The 14646-nt window shown below is 52.2% G+C and overlaps 1 protein-coding gene across 1 annotated transcript; it reads left to right on the top strand.

The window, feature by feature from the left end:
• The first annotated feature begins 3058 nt into the window (after positions 1-3058).
• On the top strand, positions 3059-9718 carry LOC132014923 (carboxypeptidase A1). Its single transcript, XM_059395613.1, has 10 exons — positions 3059-3123; positions 3600-3681; positions 4187-4420; positions 4675-4776; positions 5313-5414; positions 5599-5709; positions 6315-6405; positions 7133-7332; positions 7730-7814; positions 9458-9718. Exons 1-10 carry the CDS (start codon positions 3059-3061, stop codon positions 9643-9645), a joined length of 1260 nt encoding a protein of 419 aa, XP_059251596.1. The 3' UTR covers positions 9646-9718.
• The last annotated feature ends 4928 nt before the right edge of the window (positions 9719-14646 follow it).

The raw sequence follows: 14646 nt of genomic DNA, 5'->3' as shown, positions 1-14646 counted from the left end.
ACTGGACTCTCCTCCATGTGGCTACAGCAGGCCTTCCTCTGTTTGCATTCAGTCCTTTGACCAGTGTCCTTTCCTTGACTCTGAATGCCAGGCTGGTGGCTTATTTCTTATGCTACTAGGTCCTGATGTTCTTCATATACCCCCTGTTTTCCACATAATGGCCTCCATCTTTGCTCCTGCTTTGGACCAATGTGAAAGAAGCTCCCATGGAAAGGCAGAGCCGTGGCCTTCTGCTCCTGGTTCCATTCTAGCAGATAGTCTTCATGAAGAAACTATTTTCGGCTTCCTGAGGGGCTTTGGAGGGAGCCAGGGAATTAGGCCTAGCCTCCACCTGAGACCCAGAGTCCTCTCCTGTTGTGTTTTTAGCTTCCTGCCAGTACTGCCCCTAATTTTAACTTGCAGCATTGAGTTAATCTTTTCCAATCTTGCAAGAAAATAGATTATGTGACTCTTGGCCACCTTAGGTTGCTGGCTAGATGCTTCAAAAGGCCTGCTTGGTGGGGCTGACCCTCTCCCCACAGGCCCCACCATCGCCCTTCCACCAGTGGACTTGTCTTTTCTGGAAGGAATTCACAGAAAGCTCAAGAAATACCCAACACCCCCAACATGTGTAGTGTGCATGAAACGTATAGGATACCTTTAGATTTAGAAACATAGAAAGAAATATTGTTTTCATAATGCAAACTGAAGAAAGGGTCTACAGAACCTTTCTTCTTGCTGGGGGACATACTGGAAAACACGAGAACACTGTAGGGCACTAAGAGTTGAGGGAGAATATGAGGGATGGCTAAAACACAGTTCCGGGTCCAAGGAAACTTCCAGTCTCACTGGGGAGACACACATTAAGGAGGAGTAAATGAGAGTGTGTTCAAGCACTGCCTGGAGTCATGAAACACCCATTCCTTTCTGTGTCTGGTAAAATCCTGTCATTAAGACTCAGGTCAAATGTCACTTTCTTGGTAAAGTCTTCCCTGGATGCCGAGTATGGACCCATAGCCTGGAGTCCGCAGCCCTCCAGGGACTTCTCACGCACAGCAGAGAAAATGCCCCACTCAGGTCTCCCACAGGGAGGAAGGCATCCCCAGTGGGTCCTTGGTTCATGTAATTCTGTCTCGGTGATGGCTTCTTGTAAGACCTGTTGGAGAACCGACACGTTGGTTGGTTACTTCTGTCTTCCACATGAGTCCTTGGGCTCTCTGAAATCAGAGACAAGTCAGTGGGAGCCAAATTGACCGAGGGCCTCACCCCCATCTTGTGATGTGGCCACATATCCCACAGGCTGACCCTAGCCATTGACTGGCGTTCCTGTGGGACGCAGGTCTCCCCTGACTCAAAGATTTTGTGTCAGCCTGGCCACAAGGTTCTCAGAATGGCTCCTGTCTGAGCTTCTCCTGCCCAATCTCCTCTCCTCCACCTTTTGCTTCCTCTCTCCTTCCCCTCTTCTCCCCTTCTCCTTCCCCATCTCTTCCCTCCTCTCTCCCCAACCCCCCTCCCCTTCCTTCCCCACCTCTTCTCTCAGGGCTCAGCCCCATAGCTTGGTGTGAAGGCTCTCCTGCTTTCTCTTGTTCTCTCTCCTTTATCCTTCACGGGGAGTTCTCCCCACGACTCTCCTGCATGTCCAATCCTGTCTTGGAGACAGCTTCTTGGAGGACCCCAAGAGAACACAAGTTAGTTGGTTATCTCTGTTGCCTCCACTACACTGTGAGTTCGCTGAGATCAGGGGCGATGTGCCTTGGGCATCATCGCAGGGGAGAGCACAGTGCTTGGCCTGAAGAATGAATACGCAAGGGGGTTAGCATTCAGAGAAGGGGCAAATACTGGAGAAAGAAGCCAGAGGAAGCTTCAGGGAGGAAGTAGGTCTTGTCTGGGGCCTGGAGGTCAGGCAAGGTGGCTGGAGAGGAAAGAAACAGTCTTCATGGAGTCTCCACATCTGCTGGGGCGGGGGGTGGGGGTGTCCAGTGTGCTATTGTCTGCTTGGACCTGGGCTCAGGACAGAGTGGGGACTGGCCAGGTAGGGGGTAGGATAGGGAAGCGGAGGGAACAGATGGAAACCAGAAAGCGCCACCTTGGCTGTTGTCAGTGTCCAAGCCTGAGGCCCTGACATAGAGCAGGGCCCCCAGACGGTGCTGGGTAGCCCCTGGGGGCCCCTGTGGATTAGGGCGGATTTGTGTGAGATGTTTCCGCGGTGAGATCAGCGTCCAGAGCCAGAATCAATTCCCCCCTGTGAGTTCCACTTTCTGCTGGACACTGTGCAGTCCCAACACGGGTCTGGCCCTGCTTCCCACCACCACGTTTTCTACTCAGATGACATCTGGTTGTCGTTCCCATCAAGGGGAGCCCTGATCCTGAGCCCTAGAGCAGTGGGGGTGGGGGCCAACACAGGCGAGAGTCAGGTTCCTGCCCCAACTGCTGCTGCTCTGGCTGCCCACAAGATCATCGAGGCTGGGAGGAGTGGGGCTGGGAAGCACCCTTCAGGGGGCCGTACCCCAGAAGGCAATGTGCCTAGCCCCAGGGAGGGGCAGCCCCGGACCAAGCCAGCAGATGCGGGAGCGGGGTGGGGGCAGAGAGCCCCACCTTACTCTGCCACAGGAACAGAGGGGCTGGCACTTAGGAACATGGGGGAAGGGGACACCTCCTGTGAGGCTCCAGCTGGTGTGGCCGCTGTGGAATCCTGGCTCCTTCTCCACTGCCCGGTCGGTAAACAGGACTGAGGCCCAGGTGCAGGGCCTGAGGTGCAGACCTGGGGCAATGGGCAAGCCAGGGCCCAGCTGGGAAGCCTCAGGCCCCAGCTGACCCTCAGGCCCAGGTGAGCACTTCACAGCCAAGGGCTTGAGGCCTAGCTTATCTCCCCAGCTGCCCAGTTCCCTGCCACTTTATCAGGGAGGGTGATAAGGTGTCAGAGCTCAGGACTCCCGTCCGTCCCCCACCGTGGGACTCAGCCCAGGTGCCAGTGGGAAGACTAGCCTTGGGCATGGCCAGAAGACATCTGACCTGGGAGAGTTTAAAAGGCCCCAGGACCTTCTCTGAGACTCAGTTGATGTTCCCAGTTGGCTGCAGCATGAGGGGGCTGCTGGTTTTGAGTGTGTTGCTAGGGGCTGTGCTTGGCAAAGAGGACTTTTCGGGGTAAGAGGATGGCGAGAAGAGGGTGCTCACGCAGGAGAAGGGAGGACTCAGCCCCGGGCCAGCATCTGGAGGTGACAGATGGGCTGACTTGTGGGAAGACTCCAGAGAGGCACAGACTCATACACCCCGGGAGGGCAGGCTGACCAGGGGCCTGGGCTGAGAAGGGGCCTGGGCCCTCACGAAGAAATCCGAGCTTGAAGGAGTTTTTAGGAGAGGAGGTGGGAGGAAGCCTGGCTAGCTTTGGAGAGAAAAAGAGAGTCAAAACCGGGATGAGGATAGCAGCTGTGTCCAGAAGGTTCCAAGGATCCTAGGCCTTGCATTGCTAAGACCCTTCATGCTTTCTCCTGCTCAGCCAGAGGATCGGAGCCCAGCCTGGGGATTCCAGGCTGCTCCACGCCCCCCGCCTCCCACCTGGGGAGGGTGAATGGCCAGTCCCAGAGGCTCAGGCCCTTCATCTTCCTTCCCGCTCCGCCCAGGCACCAGGTGCTCCGACTCTCCACTGCCGATGCAGCCCAGGTAGAGAAGGTGAAGGAGCTGGAGGACCTGGAGCACCTGCAGGTCAGAAGGGGGGGGGGGTCCCCCCCGAGGCTCCCTGGTTCCTCTCGGGCCAGCCGATCCACCCCAGGATACCACCCTTCCCTGGGGCCCCCAGGTCCTGGGCCCTCTCTCCTCACCACCCAGAAAGGACCCACGGGACGGATCCCTGATAGGAAATGACTCAGCCTCCACCTCCCCCTGTTCCAGAGTCTCACTGCATTCCAGGATCTGAACAAAGCGGGGGGCCCCCTTTCCAGCCCTTCTGTCTTGCGGTCTGGAAGCCCCTCCACCGTGCTTCCCGGGCCATCTCCCTGACCACAGTGGACTCCGTCTGATGCCCGCAGTTTCCCCTTTCGTCCCCTGCCCTTAACAGCCATGCCGCAGCCACAGTCATAGGGGACATTCTGGCCCAACCTCCCCTCCCGGATGGACCCCTCCCCAGCTTGCCATGACCCCCCCCCCCCTCGGCCCCCCCCCCCCCCCCCCCCCCCCCCCCCCCCCCCCCCCCCCCCCCCCCCCCCCCCAGCTGGACTTCTGGCGGGGCCCTGCCCAGCCTGGCTCCCCCATCGACGTCCGAGTGCCCTTCCGCAGCATCCAGGCTGTCAAAATCTTCCTGGAGGCCCACGGCATCGGGTACACGACCATGATTGAGGACGTGCAGGCTCTGCTGGACGAGGAGCAGGAGCAGATGTTCGCCTTCCAGGCCCGGGCCCGCTCCTCAGACACCTTCAACTACGCCACCTACCACACCCTGGAGGAGGTGAGGGAGCCCTGGGTCACTCAGCACAAGCACCAAGCTCTGCTTCAGGCTGGCAGAACGGGGCCCACCTGGGTGGGCGTGGCACCTGCTGGGTCTCCAGGCGGCCCTGCGGGGAGGGTGGCGGGGGGCCCGGGGCGGTGGGTCCCCGAGATGGTCGGGCTTGCAGCTGGCAGGCTAATGGGGCCACTCCGTCCAGGAGGCAGCCAGGTGCCTGGCAGCCGCTCCAGCTGGCCTCCCCTTCTCTCCCCTCTCAGATCTATGGCTTCATGGATATGCTGGTGGCCGAGCACCCGCAGCTGGTCAGCAAGCTCCAGATTGGCAACAGCTACGAAGGGCGTCCCATCTACGTGCTGAAGGTAACAGGCACCTGCTTGAGAACGGGCATCCACCCGTGTGGTGAGCCACGGTCACGGAGAACTCCCCATGACATGAACACCCCATGTGGACATTGGGGAAGGACAGAATTTCTATGCTGGTCTAGCTGTAGGCATACCTGTGCACACCCAGTTCTTAAAATGTTAAGGGTCCCACGTATTTTCAATCAAGTGTTACATTGCGGGAAGTAACCCAGGGTCAGGGGAGTCCAGAGAAAACATTTTGTTTGGGATACCCCACAGAGGACTGTGTATGGGCAGCAGAAGGGGGCAGGGCCCAGAGTGCCGGCTGAGGTCTATTCGCCCCAAGGCTGGTATGAAGGCTGGAGGCTGCGTCCTGCTGGATTCCTGTCCTGACACCCCCACGCCCAGCCCCACAACTCACCGGAGTGACGGCCCCACACACGGGGCCTCCACCTGACATACCCGGGGAGCAGAGGGCCTCCGGGCCGGGGTTTGCTCCCCTTCAAGGAGCCAAGACAGGACCCTAGCAGCATCTCTCCGTTCTTCTTGTCCAGTTCAGCACTGGGGGAGAAAACCGTCCCGCCATCTGGATCGACACAGGCATCCATTCCCGGGAGTGGGTCACCCAGGCCAGCGGCGTCTGGTTTGCAAAGAAGGTGAGCCTCGGGCACTGAGTGGGGTCCTGGCCTGGTGGAGCTGTGGTCAAGAGGCCCGCAGGAGCCCTGGCCTCCCCAGCTCACCCGGAAGCAGTGAGGCAGATAGAGCAGATGTTCACTGCCTCCTCGTGGTGGACAGTTGGCCTGACCCGTGCCGCCTGTCTGTCCCCGAACTCCCCACCAGATCACACAGGACTATGGCCAGGACTCCACTCTCACCGCCATTCTTGACTCCATGGATATCCTCCTGGAGATTGTCACCAACCCTGATGGTTTTGCCTTCACCCACAGCAAGGTACAGGCCTTGTCCCATTCTCGGGGGGCAACAGGGTGGGCCTCTGGCCTCTGAGCCCCATGAACTACTCACCCCAAATCTCAACCCCCAGCAGTCAAGGGAGGGGCAGATAGCCTTGTCCTCCCAGACCAGGGCTCTCATCCTTGGCATTCTGGAAACTTGGGGCAGAGAGTTCTTTGTGTGGGGGGCTGTCCTGAGCATGCAAAGTGTTTAGCAACAACCCGACCTAAGACTCAGGAAACACTAGGAGCAACCCCTCCATTGAGAGAGCCAAAAATGTCTTCAGACTTTGCCAAATGTCCTGGTATTGTCCCTGGGGGAGACCCACTGCCCTGGACCTTATTTCCTAGCTTCATGTTATTTTATGGCGGGTATATCACGCTTCCAACCCGGGGGGGGGTGGGGCGGGGGGTGCACCTGGTGCCTTCCTTCCCACAGGTAGAACCCTCTGGCCAAATGCCGTCTACTGTAGCCACTGTCCTCTTTCCACCAAGAGCCTCCTTTGCAGACCATCCTGACAAGCCATGGAAAGGGGTTTCTGACACATGCTGTGTCCACACCTCTGCTATAGACGATGACAGACAAATGTCTAATTCCTTCCCCAGAATCGCATGTGGCGCAAGACTCGGTCCCTCACGGCGGGCTCCTCCTGTGTTGGAGTGGACCCCAACCGGAACTGGGATGCTGGCTTTGGGAGTAAGGCCCCATGGAATTTGGAAGCAGGGATGGGAAACCCAGAGCGGCTCCTTACCCTCCTGTGTCCTGTTTCCCCCACCTCTTTCCTGCCCCAGCAGTGAGGGCGGAGTTGAGGGGGGGAATATCAGCGTCTCCTCTGAGACTCAGTGAGATTTTCTTGCATCTTGTTTCTAGAAACAAATCTTCCCTCAATGGAATTAAGGCCTGAAACCCATGTAGGGCTTTTCTAGGATAACTTTAACTCCTTCTCTCTGTGGTCCCTTCACTACAAGAATGGGTCTTGGGGTGCCTGGGTGGCTCAGTTGGTTAGGCATCTGCCTTTGGCTAAAGTCATGATCCTGGGGTCCTAGGATTGAGCCGGGTGTCAGTCACGTTGGGCTCCATGCTCAGTGGAGAGCCTGCTTCTCTCTCTCCCTCGTGGCTCCCCCTGCTTATGCTTGCTCTCTCTCTCTCTGTCAAATAAATAAGATCTTAAGGAAAAAAAAAATGGGTCTTGTTTGAGACCCTCCCAGGGAAGGAGGTTCTGCCCGTGTTACCTATGCCTGGCTGGGGAGGGAGGGAGGACCCCCAGGTTATAAAAGGCCTTTGGTCTTTCCTTAATCCCAGAGTGTGGGTGAGCCCTCCTGCTTTCCGCCTCGTTCCTACTTCCATGCAGAGAACTTGAGGTTGTGGACGCCACGCTGCTTGGCCGTAAGGAACGCCAGCTAACCCCCTTCCTCTCTTACAGTGGCTGGAGCCAGCAGCAACCCGTGCTCGGAGACTTACCATGGCAAGTTTGCCAATTCCGAAGTGGAGGTCAAGTCCATTGTGGACTTTGTGAAGAACCACGGCAACATCAAGGCCTTCATCTCCATCCACAGCTACTCCCAGCTCCTCCTGTATCCCTACGGCTACAAAGCAGAGGCAGCCCCCGACCGGGATGAGCTGGTGTGTGCCCATCCCCTGCTTGCCCTCCGGTGCCTAGCACCCCTTTCTTCCATGGAGCCCTGATGGCTTAGGAAGACCTGCAAGGCAGACTAGCCTCATTTTCTGCCTGGGAAACTGAGGCACAGAGGGGTTGAGTCACTCCAGTCACATGACCGAGCAGGGGGTAGGGCTAGACTTGGAGCTGGTACCAGAAGTTCAGTCTGGAGCTGCAGTGTGACCAAAGGGCAGAGACTGAAGTGCTAGCCAGACATCCCACCGGGTTAGAGGGCTATGGGGCTGCCGAAATCCTGAGCTCTGTTGGGCTACTTCCCAGCTAAAAGTTGGGCTACCATGGCCCTGCTGTTCTGGCCTGTTGTTGCTGGCCATAACAGCTGCTATTGCTTGGCATTTTCTCCAGGATCAGCTGGCCAAGTCTGCTGTGACTGCCCTCGCCTCTCTATATGGGACCAAGTTCAAGTATGGCAGCATCATCAAAGCAATTTGTAAGTGGGTGCATGGTTTCTGGGGTGTTTCCTGCCTGAGGTCCTGTCCCTCCTGGAGGAGGTGCCCAGGAGTGCCTAGATCTGGGAGCATGGGCCAGGAGAACAGTTCTCGGCCGTGTCTCGGTGGGCAGCAGGGCCCTTTTCTGACAGGAACTCTGCCTTCTTTGATATCTTCAGACAAGCATATCAGCTCCTTTGAGCACCTTTGTCCCCTTGTTTTAGGTTAAGTCCAGCTTTATGGAGGAGGTGGAGGGTTCTGCTGGCATTTCTGTATCACCAAGAAATTCAGCTTAAAAACATACTCCTCCTCCGATGCCTTTTAATTTAAAGAAGATATCTTATATCTTATCTATCCCCAGCTTACTTGTACCTGTAATGCCCCTGGGAGGAGCACTGCTACATCAAAATGGAATAACGTCAGCAGATTTTATTGAGCACCTACTATGCCTTGTTTTCTGTGCTTGGGAAACAGTTGGGAATAAGCGAAGTTCAGGAACTGTACATTCTAGTGGAGGAGAGTGACGATAAACATGAAGAAGTAAATGATACAGTATGTTAGGTGGTGAAAGTTGGGGACAAAAAGAGAAACTAGAACAGGGTAAGGGGAACCAGGGATACGGGGCATGGAGGTTGGGGAGGTGGGTAGAAGAATAGGTCTCATTTAGTAAAAAATGGACAAGTGTTGAAGGAAAACGAGGAAGGGAGCCAAGAGGCTATCTGGGGAAGAGACTTCTGGGCAGAGGAATCTTCTAGAACAAAGGCCCTACCCTGTGATCTGGACTGGCATGTTGGGGAAATAGTGGGAACAACAAGGAGCCCCATGTGATGGCAGTGGGGTGAGAGGGCTCAGAGTCATAGGGGCCAGGTGGGGTGGGGCCATATCCCTTAGGGCCCTGAGGAATGCAATAGGTTTGCTGGCTGACAAGAGGCAGGGGACAGGGACAGAGATGAGAGGGCTGTACACACCCCTCTGTACACATACCTTCTGCTCAGGGTGCCAGGTGTTAGCCAGTGAGTGGGCACCAGTCTTCACTCAGGCTGGCCTTACTTTTGGATTCCAGGCTCTGTTTGGAAGCAGTTGCAAACTGTATCAAAGTTTTTTGGCTTCCTTCAGTGCTGTCAACTTACATTCTGATACGCAGCTGCCTCCTGCAACCCGGCCCGATTTGAAACAGCTTCATTACCCTCTGTTCACTGCAAATCTGGGCCAAGTTTCTTGCAAAATGCCAGTCAGGGGGCTTTCACTTTGCCTCTGGCTCTTTGCACTTTCTCCTGCAGACCAGAGCCCCAGGGGACAAATCCTGGTTGCCCAAGTGGGTAACTCTGGTATATTTGGAGGTTTGACCAAAGCAGCTGCTGGGGGGCGGGTGGTATTCAGTGGGGCTTTCGCAATTGCGAGAATTTTCTTGCAACCGCTGTGATAGGAGAATCTCTGCTGGTCCCTCTCTTTGGGCCTCTTGAGCTTAGAGCTGTTGGGGAAGCTTCTGGGAGGAAGCCAGGCGGCTTGGTCAATTGCAGGCCCCAGCAGACGTTAACTCCGATGAACCCTGCATGAGGTTCTGGGCTTTGGACCAGTGCGGGGGCCCATATTAATGTGTCAAAAGTGATTGAACTTTGCTCTCTGGCATCTGCTCCCGCCCCAGACCAAGCCAGTGGAAGCACCATTGACTGGACCTACAGCCAGGGCATCAAGTACTCCTTCACCTTCGAGCTCCGGGACACGGGGCGCTACGGCTTCCTGCTGCCGGCCTCCCAGATCGTCCCCACGGCCCAGGAGACGTGGCTGGCGCTCCGGACCATCATGGAGCACGCCCTGCAGCACCCCTACTGAACTGACCCTTCGGCACCTTCCTCTTCCTCCTCCCTGCCTGCCTCTGCCCCCAGCAACAAATAAAGTTGGATTGTCCAAGGAACAGAATCTGGGGACTGGCGTGGAGGAGTGTCCGCGGCGTTTCTGTCTTTGCAAGCTGGTGCAGAAGGGGCTTAGTTCCCGCAGGCCTCGAGGGGAATGTGTGGGTGGCTGGGCTAGATGACCCCCAAACTCCCCTACATTCCAAGGTCCTCTGAAGTTGGATCCAAGTGGCATCTGTTTTAATTAGACCACCCTGCGCTCAGCTCATCAGGACGGCGACTGGTTCCTACCTCGGGAGCCAGTGCAGCCACAGCTGCTAACCAAATGCTGGGCACCCTGCAGGGGTGAGGAATTCCGCCTGCACAATAGTAGAGCTAGTTGGGTCCATTTATCTACAGAAGCAATAACTCGGGAGACGGACTAGAATAATCGTGGGGGCCACTGCTCTTCCAAAGACACGTCGCCGCCAGGCAGAGCAAACTTAATTAAGTCAGAAGAAAACAACTGGGTTTGATGAAAAATTTACTGAAGATAAAGAACAAACAACAATCCCAGAACATTTTATTAGTTGTAGTACGTGAAGAAGACTTTGCTTTTAGGGACAGAAGTAGCTTTATTTTTGATATGGCACGTCCTTTCTGGCATGCTTCCATTTTCCTTCCTTTTTTACCCACTACTGCTTCTTTATCATCTGCATAATTCCTCAAATATAAGACTCTCCCTTTGATACTCTCCATAGCTCCTAAAACTTGATTTCCCTCCTTTGGCTTGTTGGTTCTGATGGCTGTGGTATGGCCTGAGCTCTAGCACAAGACACTGGGCGTCTCAACTTATTTCAAAGCAAGAATCTACCTGGTGTTTCTTCCCAATCTCTTCAGATGCCAATGTGGAGCAGGGGGTTACTCTCACAGGAGTCACTGGGAAGGGGGTGAGGGTGGGTTGGTAGCTCCCCAAAGAGTGAAGCTGACAGGTCAAGATGGCAGCCTTCCCCTGTTTGAGCCAGGTGGGGTGTCACATGGCATCCAGCTCTAAGGACTTAAGAGGCTTATCTTTTCCACAGCACAAGTGCCCTACTTTTGTTTTGCTACCAAACATTCCAGAAAACAAAAAGTGTGAGGAAGACTATACATGTAGTATATACAACCATATATATATATATATATATATGGTTATGAGGCAAGGTAAAATGGTGTTTCAGTCTTTTTTTTTCTTTTTCTTTTAAGATTTCATTTATTTAAGAGAGAGTGCACGAGGGCGAGCTGGAGGTAAGGACAGAGGAAGAGGGAGAAGCAGACTGAGGAGAGAGCCCAATGCGGGACTCAATTCCAGGACTCTAGAGATCATGACCTGAGCCGAAGGCAGCCGTTTAACCTACTGAGCCACCCAGGTAGCCCAGTATTTCAGTCTTTACAGAAAAATGACCTAAAGATTTTATAACACTTCCTTCAAGTTATCTTTTGCGAAACACTTCCATTTAATCTATGTAGATAGGCTAAAATCTATTTTAAGGGCTCAGTTTGGGCAAGTCAAATAAGCCGATCTTATTTTTTGCTTAAGATGGAGAAAGATAAGAAGAGATAAGCAAAAAATATTAATTTTAGCAAGGACACTTTATCTAACAAAATTAGATTACTTAGGCTTCAAGGATAGAATTGCTTAATTTAAAATAATCATGCTTCCTGATAGCGGGCACCACTTGGTTCAGCATTCAGTGTCCAAAACCACCAACAGTAGTTGATATCTACATGCCCAATAAATATTTGTTGAGCCAATGTTCTCTCCTTTTGCTAACAAATGAACTCACGGATTTTATAATCTGTATAGTGTAGGCTGGGGAGGTATTTTGAATTCCCCGAATGGGGAATTCCTCACTTAGAAAGTGAGGCTCTGAGCAAGTTAGTCTTAAGATACCTGACAAGATAAGGAACGGACCCCAGAAGGAAAATTCCACGAGGGCAGAGACTGCGTTGTTTTTTTCAACACATAATCCTCACCGGTAGGCCAAAGACATGGCACACAGTAGGCACTTAATAAATACTTGTTAAATGGAGACATGGAACTTGTTAGTACTATGTGGGTTTTGGTTTTTTTTTTTTTATTTCCAAGGGTAGGAAGAGGCTTATATTTTTATTTGCAGATACACATTTTTACAAATCTGGGGGCAAAAATTTTATTTTAGAATTAAAAACATAAAGCACAAAGGGAAATGATAATTTTAGAAAAAGGTGCAGCATATATGAAAAAGTATTAAAAACCTTGAGGAGAAAAGAGGTCTTATAAGTAAAAGGCGTTAAATAAAAAGGACGACCATTTTGAAAGAAAAATAAGCAATCCCCAAAAGAAGAAACAGAAAAAGCCAATAAACGTATGAGAGATACCATTCCTCTGGGTGATTTTTTTGTACATTAAAGGAAAGCAAAGGAATCATTTTTCTCCCATCAGATTGACAAAGAAAAAAAAAGATCGACAACTCAGTGTTATCAAGGGTATGAAGAAATAAGACCTGTCATGTACTACTGGTGTGAGGATAGATTGATGCCACCTTCCCGGGGGGTGGGGGTGGGGGACACAAAATAAATCAAAATTTCAAATGTATTGTTGCTTTGACTCAGAAAGTCCACTTGCAGAAATTTATTTTATAAAAATATTCAGACAAGTTCAAAGATATGTATGTAAAGGCTGCAAGAATACAAAATTAAATAAAAAGGAAAAGAACCCATTTGGGCACCATTGTAGAGGCCCATTTTGACGTGTTTGAACAATAGAGTAGCATGAGGCCACTGCAGACCGTGTTGACATGAGGAAATGGGTCACAAAATACTGAGTGAAATGAAGCCGACCACACACTGAAAATTTTCTGAAATAGGATTGTGGTGATGGTTGCACAGCTCTGTAAATTTGCTGATTGTCCTCGAACTGTAGCTTTAAAAATGCATGGCTTTTAGAGTATGGGATTTGTACTTCCATACAGTTGTTTAAAAAAGTAAGTTGGTTACAAAATAGTATGTTGAGTATGAATCTCATTTTTGTCTGAAACACACATACACATGCACACGTACACACACACTATGCCGGGAAGGATATATTCTCCAGTGATAATGGAGGTCACCCTGGGTAGTGGTGGTGGTGGTGGTAGTCTTCCTCTTTTCTGAATTTCTTGCAACAAGCTTTTAGAATCAGGAAAAAAGCACAACTATTTCAAACACACCAAATACCTTGTGGGTAAAGTTATCCGGAATCAACTTAATACTAACATCCAACATTTCATGGCCAAATCTTAATTTGTGCCCAGGTTCTTTTTTATAACTTGCCTCAACTCATCTCTTCTGCTCTGGCGTCCTATTTCTCTATCTTGCCTAGAACAATGAATCTTACTTTGGGAAAAACGTATACTCCAGATAGATCAGGAAGCAGCAGTGTTTCGACACAGGGAAGGGGTTTCCCCTGCTCCCAGCTGGGAGCTGTTCCCTGAGCAGTCTGCCATAGCTCTAATGAAATTCCCCAAGAGCCCTTTCTGCTCGCATTTGGTTTCTGCAGTAATCTGGGGAACTGATTACGCTAATGCCTATTTTCCAAGGCCTTCCAAAAGTCTTTATTTTTAAATGAACACATTCGGCTTTCTTCTAACACCATTCTAGATGGTTCTCCATGTGGCCTGTGGGCCACTGGTGGTCCACAAGAATCCTTCAGGTGGCCTCTTGAAGGGACACTCAGATATGCACGTGTAGCTTTCCGGTTTTGGCTTGAAGTTCAAATTGAAATGTCATTGACTACAATCCAGATATGACCTCACCAGTCCTTCATCCAGTGCAGTGCTATTTATCATCTCAGCGAGGGTTCTGCAAAGGCAAGTGGGGCCAGGTGGGTTTGAGGGTGCAGAAGGGCTCTTGTCCTAAGGACTCCAAGGACAGAAACACCATTCTGCAAATATCATCAGCCCCAGGTGCTACTCCCAGGAAACTGATCTGACCAACCATCACATTCAAATCAGCCACATGAAGGAAGGACTCCGAGAGAGAGGCACAGAGGACCCATCAAATCTGAAAAGTGTCACAGGGTAATGAATTTTCCTCAAAGCTTTCAGGATCTGCATTAATTTGGCAACTCGAATTGTGAGCTGAGTTAATCGCCTAACAACCTCAGAGACGGAGACTGCCAAATGTTTATGGCCAAATGCAAAGAAGAAAATGAAAAGTCTCCTGCTCTACCACAGGGGGGGCATTCTGCTACATTCTGGGGAGAGTGCAGTGGAGCAAACGCTCTATGGACACGGATGGAGGCAGAGGTTTGCCGCCGCTTTCCTCCCGTGAGACCCAGGCCCGTGGCCAGGAGCCAATTCCCACAATTTACGTCTCAGTCTAAATCAGAGACCTCACCCCAAAGGAAAGGAACGATTGGACACAAATCATATCAATGTGGTTTATTAAATGAATAGTTCAATTTACGAAAACAGCCTCCTTCTTTTCTGACAGGTTAAAAGTTTGTAACTCCCGTTTTTTTAAGTGAGACCTCATTCATGTTCATTTGGACACAGAATGGATTCCAGAAAGCCTGGCGCCCCTGCTCTCAGGATAGGCGGTGGGAGCCAGACAGACAGTGGATTTGTGGAAATACATACTCCCAGGAGCAGATGTGCAGTCTCTGAATTCCTCTTGCCTTTTGTGCAGGCCGAGGAGGACAAGCTTTTGGTGGGATTGCCGGGGACGAGGAGGGCAGGGAGGCCGATACCCGAGGGCAAGTTGCATTCACGTTGGTAAATCGGGTTACCACCGAGGGAGAGCGCAGTGCCTAGCTGATGTGGGTAGACAGAGCGGAGTGGTCTGGATGAATTTGCTCAGAAACCACGGTTCTCAGGTCGCTTCTGGGCTTCTCCATCTTTAGCTCAGGGTCTAGGGGCTCGAGGCGAGTTGGTTAATTTCCACTGGCTCCTCAGTCTCACCTGAAAAATGGGGTGCCCCTCTCATGGGACTGTTGTGAGAA

This window comes from Mustela nigripes, chromosome 4 (assembly GCF_022355385.1).
Source record: "Mustela nigripes isolate SB6536 chromosome 4, MUSNIG.SB6536, whole genome shotgun sequence".
NCBI lineage: Eukaryota > Metazoa > Chordata > Mammalia > Carnivora > Mustelidae > Mustela > Mustela nigripes.
The sequence above is the reverse complement of the archived record's forward strand: the minus strand, read 5'-3'. Positions and strand labels throughout refer to the sequence as shown.

What these genes read in the sequence shown, in the direction of transcription:
- LOC132014923 (XM_059395613.1), top strand. Translation starts at nt 3,059, where the DNA reads ATGAGGGGGCTGCTGGTTTTGAGTGTGTTGCTAGGGGCTGTGCTTGGC. An exon ending in AGGACCTGGAGCACCTGCAG is followed by an intron (nt 3,682 to 4,186) that starts GTCAGAAGGGGG and finishes CCCCCCCCCCAG; the next exon opens with CTGGACTTCTGGCGGGGCCC. An exon ending in CCCCCGACCGGGATGAGCTG is followed by an intron (nt 7,333 to 7,729) that starts GTGTGTGCCCAT and finishes CATTTTCTCCAG; the next exon opens with GATCAGCTGGCCAAGTCTGC.